General features: G+C 41.0%; 1 protein-coding gene across 1 annotated transcript in view; it reads left to right on the forward strand.

Annotated features, from left to right (window-relative positions):
- Positions 1 to 17,986, forward strand: part of LOC134635394 (myotonin-protein kinase) — a 60,585-nt gene extending 42,599 nt beyond the window's left edge. Inside the window, exons 7-14 of the mRNA XM_063484780.1 lie at positions 3,172 to 3,420; positions 3,654 to 3,733; positions 5,069 to 5,165; positions 5,300 to 5,448; positions 8,887 to 8,984; positions 11,416 to 11,465; positions 11,669 to 11,743; positions 17,897 to 17,986. Coding sequence (XP_063340850.1) covers positions 3,172 to 3,420; positions 3,654 to 3,733; positions 5,069 to 5,165; positions 5,300 to 5,448; positions 8,887 to 8,984; positions 11,416 to 11,465; positions 11,669 to 11,743; positions 17,897 to 17,986 — 888 coding nt within the window. The remainder of the gene's footprint in view (positions 1 to 3,171; positions 3,421 to 3,653; positions 3,734 to 5,068; positions 5,166 to 5,299; positions 5,449 to 8,886; positions 8,985 to 11,415; positions 11,466 to 11,668; positions 11,744 to 17,896) is intronic.
- Positions 17,987 to 19,587: the final 1,601 nt, after the last annotated feature.

The following is a 19,587-nucleotide window of genomic DNA, read 5'->3' on the forward strand; positions in this document are numbered from 1 at the left end:
GATTGTCCCAAATAAGTGGCTTTCTCCCAAGCCCATTTTAATTTTTGGAGAACCTCACTTTTGCAACAGTTTTCTTGACGACGAGTCGTATAGCGCTTCTGTTCTAATCGTGCATATCTGCTCAAACAGAGATCATCAAACGAAACTTTCAGTGCACCATGAAAGTAACAAAATAAAAAGAAAGGAAAGAAAATAAAGGAAAGCAAAGGAAAGAAAGGCCTTGTTAAGTCATGACACGTGTTTTTCATGCCAGGGGGATAAATTGTAACAACCCATTTGGCAGGCTCAACTTAGTAACAAAAGACAAATCAACAGCCAGTTTAATCTCAAACATTCATCCAATCAGCCACACACAACATACAGCATAACCCTGTTGTCTCATCACATAATAAGTTTCTTCTCATGTAACCAAATGTGTGCCATGGTAAAACTTCTTCACACACCAGAAACTCACAATCAGCTCACTCAGCTCACTCATGTAAGACCCCTCATCAGCATTCTGTTTTCCTCTATGATGCAACCATCTGTCCTCCTATAATATTCAGTCCACTAGTCTATGTATCACTTTCATCTTACTAGTGACTTGGACAAGATGACAAACAGAATCTCATGCTTAAGATGCTGTCTGGTCTTCATGAGTATCATTTATTGTGTATGCATGTAGGGTTAGTATGGTTGATGTATTTTCTGTATGTTTTTGTGTTCCTCTCTCATCACATTTTCATTATTCTCATCACTGCTTAAAACAACACACATCTCTCTCTCTCTTAAAAACAGAAAGTACATTACAGCTGTTTCAGGCTGAGAAACACCAAACACTCTCCGTGCTATCATTCACCACACAACTATTTTATTTCTTTGTCCGCTGGGCAGGTGACCTGCAGAATCACGTCTGCCCCAGCTGGATACCTTCACACACACCGTGACGTCAGACACACTCACACTCGCTTCTGCTTTAGAGCACAATTGCACTTCATTCTTCAACGATCCACACACCACGTTCTGCCCAATAAAAACTTTGCAGTGTATTTCATCCTCTTTCAAGGCAGACTTCTTTTAAGTTTGCAACTGGCAACGCGACTTACACCAAAACCCAGGCTACGTGTACACAACAGGTCACCGAATTCCATTAACACCGCTTAGGTTAACTTCTGTGCTGCTGCGTTCACTTACTGGCACTCACACACATATACGCTCATTCACACTCTTTTTAGGCCCATAATCCCCCTTACCGCGGCGAGCTCTTTCCTCCTTACCATTGGTGGAGAAACCATACACTCAACGCCCTTAACTGCGGAGAACCTTTTTTTATCTTTATAGAGCTCTATCCTCCTTTCGGTGGAGAAACCGTCCTTACCCTCCTTCTATTCGGTGGAGAAACCCCTTTAAACCTCCTTAAATAAATCAAAAAGATAAAACAAAAACAAAAACACTGGCGGAGAAGCCAGGTAGCTTGCGTCTACACGCACAGCTTGCGCACTCACGTACCTGCTTTAACGCACGGGCACGTAGCCGCTCTCTAAGGCCTTCTGTACTCACTGTTCGTGTTGTTTCCGTTCATGGGAAGAGTCTCTGGTTCCCGTCAATCGCCATCCATCCCGTGGGGAGTTCAGGCGCAAACTGTCCGGCCTGGAACAAAGCAAAGTACCAGGGCTTTCGTCAATCGTCCCAGACGATGGCTGCTAGCAGACTGCGGTGGCGTCCTCTCCCTCCCCTCGCGGTGGAGGCGATGTGTTGGGATCCGGCTCGAAGGACCAAATAAATGTTGGGTCTGTTCCCACAAACCCCGCTAGTTCTAGAGACTTATTCATCATGAAAGAAAACAAGGCAACAGTGTTCGATCGATTACTTGCGCAAGGGAGGCCTTTGGTCAAGAACCAGCTCTTGGAGCTCACGCTCCTAACCTGTCTCCAGCCCAAAGTCCTTCAAAGAGCAGCTTCCCTCGCAGCTATTTATTGAGAGACAGTTCACACAATAGTTTACAACACGTACCTCCCCTCTTAACCCCCCTTGGTTACAAAGACGAGGCACTGTGTGTGTTTGTGTGTGTGTGTGTGTGTGTGTGTGTGTGTGTGTGTGTGTGTGTGTGTGTATGTGTGTGTGTAGGTAGGTGTGTGTGTGTGTGTGTGTAGGTGCCCTCCTGCTGATCAAAGGGTCATAAACCCTAAAAGCAGGGGGAACATCCTTGGTCATAAAGAGGGTAGTCTCCCCCACACCCAATGTATGGTTTACCATAGGTAACACAGTGAAACCATACAAAGGGCAGGAAGCTCTACCAAACATCAAACAAACCTCCACAAGGATGTTCCCTGTGATAAAACACTTCAGCCTCACAGTTAAACAATGTAGAAATGGATGGCAAGCATAAAAATGACAAACATTTAAGAATCCACTCTAACAATTATTTACAATGTTTCATGTTAAATGTATATTAACTGGCCATTACATAATAGTTTCTATTCAAACTGACCACCTTAGTCTATTCAAGCAATGCTTTTTCTGTCAAGCAAAGGCAATTTGAAGTTTACTGACACTTTGACAGAGGGACTGGATAAGTGTGGAATTGAGCACAATTGGGCTTTAAATTTAATCTAAAACACAATCTACAAAAGTTAAATGAATATGGATGCTTTCTGAAGTAACTGCATATAAATATAATAACAAGTGTATAGCTATAGGTTCCGTATACTTTTATATTTGTGTAAAAGTTTGTCATAAGATGGAAGACGAGAAGTGAGGACCCAAATGCAGACCTGGGGAGGCAAACTGGGTTTAACTTAAGGCAAGCAGTTTATTGAATAGCTGCTGAAATCCAAAAAGTCCAAAAGAAGAAACGTCCCCTCTTGGAAACGTCATCAATAGTCCTCTGGCGTGAGGCCCAAGTGGTCTACTACTGCCCAGCGGACATCCACTAACCTGCTCCTGGCTGCTGCAGGCAGGCTAAGAGCCTCTGCCTGGGCTCCCCTGACACCACACCCTGAACCCAGTGCAGCTGAGCCACAAACAACACTCTGCCACGTAAACAAACCAAGAATTTATGGAATGCTCAGAAAAACAAGGCCAGGATCATAACAGTTTTTAACAGCATCAAAGCACTCAAAATAATGTTGCTAGAAAAAACAACAAAGTTAACAACTTTCTTCAATTGTTACTTTTTTTGATAACCCTTAGGAGTATTTTGAGTTTCCTTCTTCTGGCCCTGAGATTTCAAAGGAGGCTCGTTCCTTCATCAATGAACTGATCTGTGACAGGGAAATCCGTCTTGGAAGGAAAGGCTCCAGTGAATTTAGGAATCATCAGTTTTTCAGTGGACTGGACTGGAGTTCCCTGCATAAACTCCCTGCACCTTTCCTGCCTGAAGTCTCTAATCCAACTGACACATCAAACTTTGACATCCTCGACGACTGTCTTAGTGAAATGGTAACTTAAAAGAATTTTCATTTAGTATTTGTTTGTGCCATACACCGGCATAAGTCTGATATAAACATATTTGGTTAACTTTCATAGCCAGCATATAACATTAATAAATAAACCAGCCTAATCCTATAAAGCTGCCGGTGTGGTCTACATGGAAAATGTGTGTAGCTTCTGACAAAATAAGAGCAGTTGGTGGTTGTTTGCATGAAAAATTTTAAATCTGTTATGTTTTGCAGGAGACACTATCTGATGTAATGGACAGAGCTCCAATAGGAGTACACCTGGCTTTTGTTGGATACTCTTACACTGCTACCAGGTGAACTCAAGTTTAACTTATGTAGTTTAGCTAACTTACCATAACTACCTTTCACATCAAACTTCTTCCACTTATCTGGGGCTGGGTCGCAGGGGCAGCAGCCTAAGCAGAGAAGCCCAGACCTCCCTCTCCCCGACCACCTCCTCTACGGAAAAACCAAGGAGTTCCCAGGCCAGTCGAGAGATGTAATCTCTCCAGTGTGTCCTGGGTCTGCCCCTGGCCTCCTCCCAGAAGACCTCACCAAGGAGGCATTTTAATCAAATGCCCAAACCACCTGAACTGGCTCCTTTCCATGTGAAGCTGTAGCTCCTCTACTCTGAGCCCCTCCCAGTTGGCTGAACTCCTCGCCCTATGTCTAAAGGAGAGCATCAAAGCGAAGCTCTCTATTTACCAGTTGATCTGTGTCCTTACCCTATATCCTATAGCTATTAAAACCGCAGTAGGGGTCTGTCCCCTTTGGATGTGGTGGTTGACCCACTATTAATCGTTTTAATCAAGGTGTGCAAAGCAACGCAGAGCTAATGCACCAGGTGTTTCTGGAAAAAAAGCAACAACAAAAAAAATAAATAAATAAAAAGAAACCGTGAGACCGTGTCCAATCCTAACATGTGACCTGTTGAGGTCACCTTTAGCGAGGTGTGAGTGGGGATGAAAGACTTCATTATAGGCAGTTGACAGCTGGTGTCATAAGCCACCAACAATTGTTGAACTAAGCCACCACCTTAGTTCAACAATTGTTGAAGTATTTTACTCTTTAGGTGTCATTCACAAATACCTCATACCCACCAGTGGCTGTAGCTCAGGTAGTAGAGTGGGCCACCTACCTCTTAGGTACTATCCTTAAGAGGTAGCAAAGTGGTTTACTTTAAACTTCCTCCATGTAAAGTTTGGCTACAATGGGTGAGACTGGGGAACCCATGGCACATGGCACTGGTTCTGTTGTGAAAGGAACTGTCTTGCTGTTGTTGTTTTTTGACAGTCTCCACTGCCTTGGATGTAAGTATACAAATGAAAAGTGAGACCATATCACAGGACACTATGTTTTCTTTTAAAGTCAGTGTAAGTTTGCAGACCTTGTTGGTGAAGACCGTGAAGTTTTTGGTGTGATAGGGTGTGTTCCCCATAAGCAGAACTAAGATGGTGGCGTGTTTGGCAGGATTCTAGGTGGGTGAGTTTATATTGCTAAGTTTAGCTCTGAAAGGGCGCCTTCTTTGGGGATCTTCAGAAGTCCATAGGTCCCTATATACAGGGTGTAGTATCCCCATGGTAAAGTTGTTGTAGGGAATAAATTACTTTTCTTATAATATACTTCTTTATTTTGTCTATATTTTATAGTCAGACAGGTGCTGTTGACCGCAGTCAAGATATCATGATGCAGATAAACCACACCCAGCTTAGGGAATGTGAGAATCTGTATGGACTCGAAAAACTGGTAAGTCGATCTCACTCTAGAAACTGCATACACCTCAGATCTTCCATTTAAAGACACCTATGATCATGTAATTATCATAGTCAGTGGATTTTCCTTTTTATCCCACTGATGATCTGCATGTGCTTTAAATTCAGAGTCAGCTATGGAAAGGTACAGACAATCTACCAGACAATCTGCCTCCACTGTTTGAGCTTCCACTTGCTTTAGACCAAGATGCTGCTGCATCCACCCACACCACCACAGTGGAGGAGGTGATATCAGGACTTGATGAAGACTTGCAGAGGTACCAGCTATAATCTCATCTTCAGTCCATCTACTATCTCTTCTCAATTTACAGTAGGCTTTATTTATTGCACTTCATTGGATGTTAAATCTTAAGTTTTTTCAGAAAAATTTAGTATGGAAATGGTTTGGTTGGGTCCTTGAAGGAAATATTTCAATATGAATAAGCTGCAGTGTATTTTGCATTTCCTTTTTGAGGTCAAAAGGCCATTAACACCATGGACATCTGGCTAATTGTTATCAATGCATGTTAATTTATGTGCTGAGATATTACATACGGACAATGGTGACTATGAAATGTGGTAACAAAATCAATCCAGCACTATTTACCACCACTGGACTTCTGAAATCTGTTCTGAAATACATATTGACTGTGACATTTAACACCTGACCACTTGTATTAGAGTAATAGTATTAGACATTTATTCCTTCATTAGGCCATAAATAACTTCCATGAACTGTAAAGCAGATCAAGTAGATTTAATTGAACTCTAAGTTGATCAGCCCTGGGATTGGCAAGTTTTCCAGTTCCAGAACAGCTGATCAGGAAAGAATCATGCAGGTTGAAACGAGAATCTCAGCAATTGAAGATAATGTAAATAAGCTCCCAACTAAGGTAAAAAAAATAAAAAAGAACTAAACAAAACAAAACTGGAAGACAAGATAAGAAAAAGACATTCAGAAGAAAAAAATTGTAGTGTGCTATATTGCAAAATTCTTATTGTTTTCTCAGTTATACTGTTAATGATAAAGCGAGCAAGTAAGTAAAATTTTATTTGTATAGCACCTTTCAAGACAAAGATCACAAAATGCTTCACAAGAAAATACCATACATTAAAAAAAAAACTTTATTAAATGCAAGTATAAAAAGATTAGTTTTGAGTTATTTTTTGAAAGAGACAACTTAGTCCAAAGATCTGAAGCTCAGAGGAAGAGAGGTCACTGTGTCTATAGTTTTCAGCCTCGTATGGTGTTTGCTGTTTGCTGTTTGTCATTGACAAACTCCAGTGCGAGCTGGAGGCCACCACCTGATGAACCCAACAGAACCACCTTTTATCTATAAAAACTAGGCTCAGAATTGGTGACAAAGGGCAGCCCTGGCAGAGTCCAACACCACATTGAATGAGCCTGACTTACTGCCTGCAATACAAACCAAGCTCTCGCTACAGGGACTGAATAACAACTGGCCACACACCCAATACCCGCAAAGCACTCCCCACAGGATATCCCAAGGGATCGGTATAATGTCCACAAAACACATGTAGACTGGTTGGCCAAACTCCCATGAATAACCTCGAGAGTATAAAGAGCTGGTCCAGTATTCCACAGCTTGTATGAAAATTGCATTGTTCCTCCTCAATCTGGGGTCTGACTAATGGAGAGACTCTTCTTTCCAGTATCCTGGCATAGACTTTCCCAAGGAGGCTGAGCAGTGTGATCCTGTATAGTTGGAGCACACCTTCCTGTCCTTCTCCTAAAACAGGGGAACCACTCCAGTCTGCCAGTCCAGAGGCACTGTCCCAGACCTCCATGCAATGTTGTGGAGATGTGTCAGACAGTCCTACAACATGAAAAGTTTCCTGGGGCCTTTCTGTTACTGTGCAGTTGCTTAACCACATAGTGACCTAAACCCCAGTGACGGGCAAGTCGTCCCCCTTCTCCCCAGACTCTGCTTCCATAGGTTCTCAGTTATCAAGGTCATGGTTTTCTAAGGAGCTTGGAAAGAAAGCAACTAGACTTGTTTAATTTTCTTGAAGACATTTCACCTCTCATCCCAGAAGCTTCTTCAGTTCTAAAATCAAATGGTGGAGAGTCCCAGGTATTTAATCCCCAGTCGGTCTTATCCTTTAACCCTCTGGGGTCGCCGGACGCGCCGGCGCGTCAAAATCACATGACCAGTTTAAGACGACACAGCTACAAGATGCAGCGAGTCAGAGTCTCCATTTCAAATTGGGTCGAAAGTGCGGACTTCAAACTATATACCAGTTTTTGAATTGTGTCGATAGGCCACGGAAAACCAGAGTTATGATAAAAAATACACGCGATGTTTTTTTTCTGAACAAAACAGCGGTGTTTACAGCGGGAAGAATGGTAAAAATGGCGTTTTCTACAGACAGCTAGCAAACACTCTCCGCTTGTGAGTGAAAAAAGAAAAAGAAAAAACACCCCTTCCCTATTGGTGTTAGAGTTTACCATGTCAGCCAATCAAAAAAATGATAATGGCAACATGTGACATTTGGTTGTTTAGGGAGAAGGGGACATTTTTAGGAGTGACACCCGCAACGGAAAGCGGGCGAGCGAAAGAAAGAGAGAGAGAGAGGGAGTTTTCATATGTGAGACATTAGTGATGTTTAGCGTGTTTGGAGGCTATAGTTAGTGTGTTGTGTAGTTATTGTTTTGTATTGTGTGTCAGTTAGACTGCTGAATTTCATATTTTCTCCAAAAAAAGCCGTCAAAGGTGGATCCCAGTGTAAACGCTGTTCCCACATGGAAAACAGGACTGATACAACTCCTGCTGTCAGACCTGCAGGGTTTAGGCCTTTGGTGTTCTCCTCTGTCTTATACTGAACACAAACTACATTTTTTGGACTGGCACAAATAATTTGTGTGCCTTCTTATTTGATGCAGCACACCTGATTGTTCTGTAAATAGATTTAAATGGTTATATAAAAAATGCCTGAGGCCTTGGCTGCATTTTTAGGTAAATAGTACCATATGACTTTGTTGTTTGCAAAACTTGTGCATAATTTTTAGAAATGTATAATTTCTATTTGCATTTCAAGTTATGAAAATGATTCGTTAAACATGTTTATGGGTTTTACAGTGAAAAATATAACTTTTTTCTACTCGGATTTTGAATTTTTTGTCTGAATTTAGATCAACTGTGCTAATATAGTATACCAAAATGAAAAACTAACTCAAATTTCAGATCTTTGAGGTTGTGCTGAAAATAATGATACGAAACAAGGCAAGAAAAACACATTTTAAAGGTGAAATATAGAGGTAAAATCAAAAGTAGTCAAAAACGGCCAATTATACCCTGGACCCCAGAGGGTTAAGAGGGACATATTAATCATATGACTCATCACATGAGCCAAGGTGTGATAAAAGCCGTGGGTCATTGTCAGCAGAGGCTTTGGGTGAAACCATTGTGAGAGCTTGCCTCACCCTAATATGTACCCATTGAGGTCACCTGACGCAAGATGTGAGTGGGGATTGACGCGCCAGGGAAGGGATCTCAAAACTGAATTGTAGGTAGCATTGTCAAGTACAGACATGTTTTAAAGGTTCGTTAAATAGTATGAGGTATTTTTTACAATGCTAAACTTTAGGGTTTTGACTGCAGATCATCTTTGAAACCCTAACTATGACATAACTGCAACATATTAAAATTCATTTTTAGAATAAGACACTGAACAGAGTTTACTTTATCCTACAGACGATTTCATGAAGCAGAGATGCGATATTGTGAGCTGGAGAAAGAAATGGATAGATTAAGGGAAGAAATGCAGGAATGGAGAATCCCCAAGAAGACAGGCAAGTGAGCAACACTCATCCTTCACCACACCATCATCTTCATTGTCATCAACATCAGTCCATACAGTCTACCTCTGTTTAAGTACAGTCAATATCATTCTGACATGGTGAAGATCTTTGTCGACTTTTATCAGTCAACCAATATTTATGTGACCATTTATAAAAGCAGGGAAATAGACAGAAGTCTAGTCCATGTTAAGATAAAGATGTATTTTAAATTTAGTCCAGTTAATCCAGGTATTTTAGTAAGACACACAGAAATATATACAGTATCTCACAAAGTGAGTACACCCCTCACATTTTTGTAAATATTTTGTTATATGTTCTCATGGGACAACATTAAAGATATGACACCTTGATACAATGTAAAGTAGTCGGTGTACAGCTTGTATAACAGTGTAAATTTTCTGTCCCCTCTAAATAACACAACAGAGAGCCATTAATGTCTAAACCACTGGCAACAAAAGTGAGTTCACCCCTAAGTGAAAATGTCTAAACTGTGCCCAAAGTGTCTATATCTTGTGTGGTCACCATGATTTTCCAACACTGCCTTAACCCTGTGGCCATGGAGCTCACCAGAGCTTCACAGGATGCCACTCCTCTTCCACTCCTCCATGATGACACCATGGAGCTGGTGGATGTTAGAGACCTTTTGCTCCTTCACCTTCCATTTGAGGATCACCCACAGATGCTCAATAGGGTTTAAGTCTGGAGACATGCTTGCCCAGTCACGTACCTTTACCCTGAGTTTATTTATCAAGGCACTGGTCTTTTTGGAGGTGTGTTTGGATTGTTATCATGTTGGAATACTGTCCTGTGGCCCAGTGTCTGAAGGGAGGGGTTCATGCTCTGCTTCAGTATGTCACAGTACATGGTGGCATGTACTGTGTATTAATGGCATGTATTGATGTATTAATGGCATGGTTACCTCCATTAATTGTAGCTCCCCAGTGCCAGCAGCACTCATGCAGTCCCAAACAATGGCATCCCACCACCACGCTTGACTGTAGACAAAGACACACTTGTCTTTGTACTCCTCACCTGGTTGCTGCCACACATCCTTGACACCATCTGAGATAAGTTTATCTTGGTCTCATCAGACCACAGGTGATCCATGTCCTTAGTCTGCTTGTCTTCAGAAAACTGTTTGTGGGCTTTCTTGTGCATTATCCTTAGAAGAGGCGTCCTTCTGGGACGACAGGCATGTGATTTGCGGCGTATGGTCTGAGCACTGAAAGGCTGACCCTCCACGCCTTCAACCTCTGCAGCAATGCTGGCAGCAATCATACATCTATTTTTAAAAGATAACCTCTGGATATAAGGCTGAGCATGTGCACTCAGTTTCTTTGGTCGACCATGGCGAGGTTTGTTCTGAGTGGAACCTCTCCTGTTTAACTGCTGTATGGTCTTGGCCACCGTGCTGCAGTTCAGTTTCAGGGTGTTGGTAATCTTCTTCTAGCTTAGGCCATCTTTATATAGAGTATCAGTCCTTTTTTCAGATCCTCAGAGAATTCTTTGCCATGATGTGCCATGTTAAACTTCCAGTATGACCAGAGAGTGTGTGAGAGCAACAACACCAAATTCAACACACCTGTTCATCATTCAAACCTGAGACCTTGTAAAACTAACGAGTCACATGACACCAGGAAGGAAAAATGGCTAATTGGGCACAATTTGGACATTTTCACTTAGGGGTGTACTCACTTTTGTTGCCAGCGGTTTAGACATTAATGGTGTGCTGAGTTATTGAGGGGGACAGCAAATTTACACTGTTATAGAATCTGCACACTGACTACTTTACATTGTATCAAAGTGCCAAATCTTCAATGTTGTCCCATGAAAAGACAACAAAATATTGACAAAAATGTGAGGGGTGTACTTACTTTTGTGAGATACTGTATAACTCACTGTATTGTCCTGAAAAATATATGTGGGCTTGAATGAGTTCCAGACGACACTGATCCACTATGAATAAACAAAGTGCTGTACAATCCCAGCCATGTCTGTTTATATTGGAGGCCTCAGTCAGAACATGGTGATAAAAAGCCATTCTAAAGGTACCCCTGGTATGCAGAAAATTGGATGTTAATACAGTGTCATGAGGTTTTTAAAGATCAGTGATACTGCTGGACTGACTGGTGGTGCAAAAGCATGTACACATAAAGCATGTGCCTTGCTTCATTTGGGACTATTAAAAAAGTGAGTAGCCAATTTGACTTCACAGCTTTCACCCACCTGCTTTCTTCCTCTATTTACACGCATTGTTTTTCTTTCTGTTCATCTCATATACGTACTGTTTATTAATCGGTTCTCTCTCTTCTTTGTGTTACTACAAATGTGGATGGCAAACAGTGCACACAAACAGCCAGATGCCTGCAACAGTGCACACACATCATAAACTCTGACATTCCTCTCTCTCATCCAATGACAGAGTTGAGTAGCTGCCCATCATCTCTTGCTCTGCCTGCCCACTGTGTGGAAGCAACAAGGGATGTAAGCCTATCTTTAATCCACTTTCATATTGTCTTTCTCTGCCTGACATGAGAAACAAAGCACTTTTTAAAAACAAGCATGTATCTGTTTGATTCTCCAATGCATTTGATAAACTATTACAGTGGTTGTCGCAGTTAGCTTCACCCATAGTCTCTGTGTACATTCACTACTGAAACTTGCATTTGTTACAGAGAGGGAAAGCACCTCCAGCCTGCCATTACCCACTGGTGATTCCTCTCCACCGCCACCTGCTCCTGTTCCACAGGGTACAGACATAATACTATAGAAATATCGTATCAGTTACAGTTAGTGTTCTACATTAGAATCTCTGAGTAAAAAGAGTAAAAAAAGATCGGGAACATCAATCAAATGAATCTGTGTCTCCCATTTAACTTCCACATTGGTTGAGTAGAATAGATTTTTCCTCAACAAATATGTAATTTGCAAGTCTCCTGGAAGTAACTCTGGGAAAGACTCTATGTCCTTGTTTGGCCAAACATTATTTTGCAGGTTTAAATTATGGGATATTCAACAATATGTCAAAGCTTCAACACGTCTTCAGTGAAATGTCTTTATTTGATACTTTATTTCATATACAAGACACCGTACAAAACATAAAAAAATATTGTTGTGCTTTGTTCTGGGGGGCTCATATCTTTTTGGGTCTTGGGTTGATTTTGAATGTACTATTTAATTATACTGAAAATAACATCACCTCTACTCTCAAACAGTTTCAGAACTTGGTGTAGTGGATTACAAAAAATCATTTGAGATTTTACAAGTCAGTATGTAGTTTCTACAGATTTGTCAGCAATGTCAATGTCATTAAATTTGTTTATATATTGAGTTCATTTATATAGCGTAAAACCACAACAACAATTGCCTCAAGGCACTTTTTATTGTAAGGTAAAGATTCTACAATAATACAGACAAAACAGAGAAAATCTCAACAATCATATAACCCCCTATAAGCAAGTGCTTTGGGAACAGTGGAAAGAAAACCTCCCTTTCAACAGGAAGAAGACTCAGGGAGGGGCGACCATCTGCCCTGACCAGTTAGTTAGGTGTGAGGGGAGGAAGACAGAACAAAGACATACTGTAGAGGAGAGCCAGAGATTAATAATAACCAATGATTAAATGCAGAGTGGTGTATAAACACATAGTGAGTGAAGAAGAAACACTCTTCTTCATGCATCATGGAAAGCCCGTAGCAGCTTCGACCTAATACAGTGTTAATCCAACCGTAACGATTTGCTTTGTGTGCATTGTCAAAAAGGAAAATTTTAAGCCTAATCAAAAAAGTAGAGTGGGGGTCTGTCCCCCAAATCCAGACTCAGAGCTGGTTCCACAGAGGGGCCTGCAAGCTGAAGGCCCTGCCTCCCATTGTAGTTTCTTTTTTTCTTTTAACCTGTCCTGTCCAGCAGTTGTGGCAAGCAGAATTATGTTCTGAATACTTTGTTGTGCTAACCATATTTGCCTTCCCAAGGGAAGCACCATAGAGTCTCTGTAGTCTAATGTTTTTGTTTTATTGGTTTACTTTATTTTACTATTCATATGACTGTCTTGCAGATGTTATGCAGGACGAGACAGGGGTAAAGGCCAGACTAGTGAAAGATAAGTGAAGAAATCAGAAAAATAGAAAAGGGAGTGGGGGGGGGGGTGAGGATGAAGTGAACAGATGCTGTAACAAAGCACACACAAACGATACACACCACAAAAACACAAACAAACAAATATGCAATTTTCCGATGTGAGTACCTGTGTATAAGTGTTTGTCATTGAACGTACTTGAAAATTGAGGGTGAGTGGCTGCAATAATGCCACCCCCTAGAGCCAGAAGCAGACAGGGAAAGACCCAGGAGACCCTGACTGTCCACGGCACCTAAGAGACCTGGCCACACGGCCCGATGACAACCATGCATCCACCCCAGCCAAGAGAAGAGTGAGGTCCCGGACCGAGCTCCAACAGCTCGGACGGGGGTGTCAGACCAGAGGCACAGGACAGTCAACCCTGCTGGAGGCCGGCCACCCCAGCACGAGCCTCAGACGGAGCCACAGTCCCCGAGATGTTCGAGAACCACCCAAAACCCAGCTGTGCTCCACCATATGATAAAGAGGCTCAAGCTACCCCAGACCACATCTCCAAGGGAGCAGACCAACCACGCCAAAACACCCAGTCAGGTACCCTGGAGTCACCAAGCGCTCAAATCCCGAGGGAGTGGGTAGGTCTGTGGCAACCAGTGAGGAGCAGCAGGAAGGGGAATCCCCCACCCCTAATAACAATGTCCCTGAGGATCAAGGCCCATGCCTAGCCACATGCACACACAGACCCACACACAGAAACTGCACAGACACACATATCCATCCACATCCATCCCACCACATTATACTTTTAATTACTCTTGTAACTACAAGAAAGCCAGCAGCCTGAGAGCAAAGCAGTCCATTAGTGTGATATGGTATTATGAGGTCATTAAGATAAGATGGGGCCTGATTATTTAAGATCTTGTATGTGAGGAGCAGGATTTTGAATTCTGGATTTAACAGGAAGCCAAATCTGCTCTCTCTTTCTAGTCCCTGTCAGGACTCTTGCTGCAGCATTTTGGATTAACTGAAGGCTTTTCAGGGAGTTTTTAGGACTTCCTGATAATAATGAATTACAGTAGTCCAGCCTAGAAGTAATAAATGCATGAACTAGTTTTTCAGCATCACTCTGAGACAGGATATTTCCAATTTTAGAGATGTTGCATTCTACACGTTAAAGAAACATGTACGAAAGCAGTCCTATGTGTTTCTTTAACGTGATCATTGAAGAACATATCCTAACCCCATCCAGAGAGTAAGCATCTGATTAGATACCATACATCTAAAATTTTCAGGGCCGAGTACAATAACCTCAGTTTGATCTGAATTTAGAAGCAGAAAGTTAGCGGCCATCCAGGTCTTTATGTCTTTAAGACATTTAGATTAAGATAGGCAGTTTAACAAATTGATGTGTGGTAACTGGCTTTTTGGATAGATAAAGCTGCATAGCAGTGAAAATGTACTCAGTGCTTTCTAATGACTTCACAAGGGAAGCAAGCTGTAATAAATCATTATGTATTGAACAGTATTGAACGCTGAGGTCTAGCAGGACAAGCACAGAGAGGAGTCCACTGTCAGAGGCCATAAGAAGATCATTTTTAACCTTCACTAAAGCTGTTTCTGTGCTGTGATGAGCTCTGAAACCTGACTGAAACTCTTTTTTTTTTTTTTTTTTTTTAAATCCTGTCCTGTCTAGAAGCTTTTGCAATCAGAATTATGATCTGAATGCACTGTTGTGCCAAACACATTTTGCTTTTCCAAGGTCAGCTCTGTAAATGATCTATATCTATATCTTTTATAGTATGACAAATCCTAAGGCAGGACAGGCAGGAGAAAAAAACAGGAAGGAGGGCAAACTAAGGATAGAGTACAAACAGAAATGCACAGTGGATCACCAACTGGAAAAAACATTTAGCACCTGGAACACAAAAATATGAAAATGCACAGATGTCTTGTGGTTTGTGAGAGAGAGACTGTGAATATCTGTGTCTCTGTCATGAAATGTACTTAAAAATAAGGGTGGGAAGCTGCAATAACACCCCCCAGGAGTCAGAGGCAGACAGAGGTAGATCCAGGAGATCCATTCCATCCGCAGCCCCCAAGAGTACCTAAGACATGAGGCCACACATCTCTGCAACACCTGCACGTCCATCCCAACAGGAGGGAGGCCCCAGATGGAGTGCCTACAACCAAAGGGCAAGAGTCACAGAGGACCAGAGGCCACTCTGGTATAAGCCATGGCCCCAGGTTCTCAAGAAGTCCGAGCTACCCTGAACCACCAAGGGAGCTGGCCAACGACCATGCAACCATTTTTTTTTCTCCAACTGTTTAAATTTTATTTGTGAAGAAATTCATGATGGCATTACTAGTTAAGGTTAATGGAAAGTTTGGCTCAACAGAGCTCTGACTTTTTGTCAGCCTGGCTACAGTGCTGAAGAGAAACCTAAGGTTGTTCTTGTTTCCTTCAGTGGTGAATAGTAATGTGTTGTATTTTTCCAGGCTAAATGATGATCTTCTAAATTAGATGCCATTTTCTCTCCAGCTTCCAAATTATCTGCTTCAATGTGTGCGTCTGAGAGTTATACCAGAGAGTCAAGGACTTCTGATTGGAAGTGGTCTTTTTCAGAGTTGTACACAGTGAAGATGTAAAAGTATTAACAAGATAATCAACCTCTGTGGGAGTAGAGTTCAGGTAGCTGCTCTGCACTGGCACATGGTAACAGGACTGATTCCTACTCTCCCAGAGCACTTTATTCCTCAGTCACACAAGCACATTCTTCTATGCTTAAGTGCGTTTTATCTACCAATTACACACATTCATACTCCAATGGATGCATGGGAGAACAACTTAGTGTTAGTATCTTGCCCAAGGATATTCAGGCATGCAGAGTGGTACAGCCAGGGTTTAAACCACCAACCTTGCATCAGTATATGACCTGCTTTACCTCCTGAGCTACAGCCACATGGCGTTAAAGATGATAACATTGGATGATTTTTTTCAGAAAGACATCTACTGTGATACAATCTATTCCCCACTGCGGCATAAACCATTATTGTAAATGTAAGTAATATTGAGAAATGATCTGACAAAAACATTTTGAATCAACTGAATGCTTTTCAGGGAGTTTTTAGGACATGCTGCTAATAACTAATTACAGTAGTCCAGTCTAGAAGTAATAAATCTACGAATTAGTTTTTTTCTCAGCAAACGTTGCCCATTGGGGAAAAACGATTAGAAAAAGAACAGGTTGGCGATATACAGAGGTCTTCTGTTTAGGACTACGCTTCATCCTCACGTCACCCAGCCATCCTGTTTTCCCAGGAGCTCGGGACAATCCGCTAAATTAGCGCTAACAGTGCCTATGCTAGCTTTGGGCACACCAACAGGGGACTGGCTAGCTATGGGTCTTTCAAGGGTGTGGAGTTGGGCCTTCAGTGATTCTGGCCTCCATATGAAACAGACTACATTTATTACAAGTATCATTACTGCTATAGGATGCACAGGAGTAACAAAAACATCTGAAACCCTGCGCAAGAATGGGCATGAGGGATAGGTGAAAAGGTCATGGGGCTAGCAAGTCGGCTACAAGCTAAGCTAAGCTAGTGAGTCCCCAAAGACCCAGTGTGAATTCAATAAAGGGACTAGATGTTACAATCCCTGATATTATTGTGTGGATATATACTTAGTGTGAATATAAATAGTGGGCGGTTCAAGACAAAGTGTGCTTTGGATAAGGTACGTGATGATTACACTATGAAATAAGACGCATTTTTAATTAAACGTTCATGAAACGTGTTTGTAAATGCTCCTACTTTGTAAAAGAATGCATTTTATTTCACTATACTTACTAGGATGTATAATGATAAATATGAGTTCACTGCAAGGTTTACTGGATTTCTATTAAAATTATGGGAGGCTGTGGCTCATGAGGTAGACTGGTTTGTCCAGTTGTGTTGATGTTTTAATCCAGTCTCCTTGTCAAATATCCTTGGGTTAGATATTGAATCCTAAATTGACACTGATCTTTAGTTTGCAAGTTTAAAGAGTTTAGATTAAAAACAGGGGGGGGGGGGGGGCACTGAAAATCTGCTTGGCCACCTGCTGAAAAAACCAACAACCAAACAACAGCACAACTGCTGACATGTATTCAAACACTTTTGGTCCTATTGATCTTACCAAGTCAGCTTCAATAATTACGTCATCCAAAGCATCAATGTCTATTAGACCACACTCCTACAAGGTTATTCAAAGACTTTCATCATCAAATGTGGAATAGAAACATCAACTGTGATTCATTTGTAGAGGAATGGCTTGTTTGAATGAATTCATCCAGGATTTAGATTTGTATCATAGCACATTACTAGTGAATGTTACGATCTTCTTATGACAGGGTTTAATCTCTGTGTTGGTTATGTTGAACCTTAGAGCAGTATTTCATAATGTTGATGATAACATTGTATTACAGACATAATAATATACCACCAGTAAAAAGGGGATTATTTATTTATTTAAATGTTATTTATTGATATATTCAAGCTTGTGTTAGTTAGTTTCAAGTTTCACTTAAAGTCTTTTTTTAAACTGATTTTTTCTCTGATTCTCTGATTTCTCTGTAATATGTTATATGTATTGCAGGTTCTTTACCTTGCAATATAAAAAGGCACTGACTGACCGTTATGCTGTTGGTGCTGTATAAATAGAATTGGGGCAATTTGGGGTTTAGTCTTCCCCAAGAATACTTTACCTCTAATGGCCAAATTAAACATGATGTACAATTCAGTTTAATGAATGATTAAAGAAAATATTTTTGTAATGTTCTTTCTTTGTCCTACAGATTCGTCTGCCACAAGTAAAGAGTGAATCATACCTTCTGGTGTGTGCAGAAGGGGGGAGGCTCCAAATATGGAGGAGACACTTATCCTAAGCTCTCTGAAGATGTCACGACTAGAACAGGAGAAAAGAACTGAGCCTCTGCTTTTTGCTCACTCCTTGCCCGAGCCTCTCACAGCTTTCCAAACTTCCACCTGAAAAGAAAAAGCAGGTTAAACACTGTAAATAATCAACTGTTGTGAATGTGTTGCAGAAGATTCAGATGAATATTTTGATATGAAGAGAAAAGCAGTTGCTGGAAGCTAATGAGGAAGAAATGATGAAGACATCTTCTGACCTGCCCTACCTGCTTACCAGCCTGAAAGTCGTAGAAGAAATATATTGATTTCAGAACACACTGAATTTACTTTGTTGTGTGAACACTGAAAGGGAAACGAGCCGGATAAATTGCTCCCTAACACACTACCTTTACGCATTTCAAACCATATTGCTACAATTTTTTTGTATTATGTATCAACACAGTTTGTATTTGTGTTCCATAACAATGGTTTGCTGTGTGACTTTAGAACTGAAATTGTTGACCACAATATCTGTTTATGGCACCTCCATGACTCTTACAGTATGAACAGTGTGCTACAAGCAAAACAGTTCAGCCAGCCAAGTGAAATGAATCATGTGAGGGAAATAATATTTGATCTCGTGCTGAATTTGTGACTTTGCTCAATTACAACAAAAAATGAACAGTTTTTAATATTTATAGTAGTTTTGTTTATTGAAGAGAAACAGAATACCACCAAATATCCAGAAAAACCCAACCCAGCCACAATTCTGAGTCCCACAAATTAGGCTTTTGCCCATGTGGGACACAGATTACAATCAGGCAGTTCCACACAGCTGGAACCTGTTGTTAAATGCCTACATCATATTCTATAAATCGTGTTTGTGGTGACTGTCCTGTGAGGACCACATATCTGAAAGAAAATCTGTTCTTCATGGCCTCAGAAACACAGGCCTACATCTTGAGTTGTTGAAAAAGTATATTAAAATATTTTTTTAAACAAATCAACTTAATTAGAAGGACTGTTCAGTCTGTGACATAGTTAATATCCACAGGGGGGTTCAAATGTTAATGAAAAATGAAGGTTGATAACGAGAGACAAACATACCCTGAGAGACTACAATTTGCTGTGAGACTGAAATAAGTGTACTATAGACATAAGTGGCGTTCTATATATTGTGTTCTATATATTATATATTCTCGACCTACTGAAGATGGGTCTTGGATGGTTTTTCCAGCATGACAATGACCCAAAACATACCACCACCACAACAAAGGAGTTTTTAAAGAGAAAGTACAAAGTTATGGAGTGGCCTAGGCAGTCTTTAGACCTCAATCCTATAGAAAATCTGTGTAGGGAGCTGAAGTTTCAAGTTTCACAGCAGCAGCTAAAAAAGAATTTCGAGTTTCTATAAAGAGGATTGGGACAAATTCTTCCTGAGATTTATGCAGATCTGTGCTTGTCAACAAGGGTTTCCCCACCATCTACCATGTGTTTTTCTTTGGGATTAAGTAGTTATTTATTAATTCGAACCATCTTAACCCTAACCCCAATACCATAACATTTATATCATATAACCTTTAAGGAATTTTTGTTGATATTCTGTCTCTTCCTTCAAAGGAAATTATCATAAAAA

The sequence above is a fragment of the Pelmatolapia mariae genome, linkage group LG10_11 (assembly GCF_036321145.2).
Source record: "Pelmatolapia mariae isolate MD_Pm_ZW linkage group LG10_11, Pm_UMD_F_2, whole genome shotgun sequence".
Taxonomy (NCBI): domain Eukaryota; kingdom Metazoa; phylum Chordata; class Actinopteri; order Cichliformes; family Cichlidae; genus Pelmatolapia; species Pelmatolapia mariae.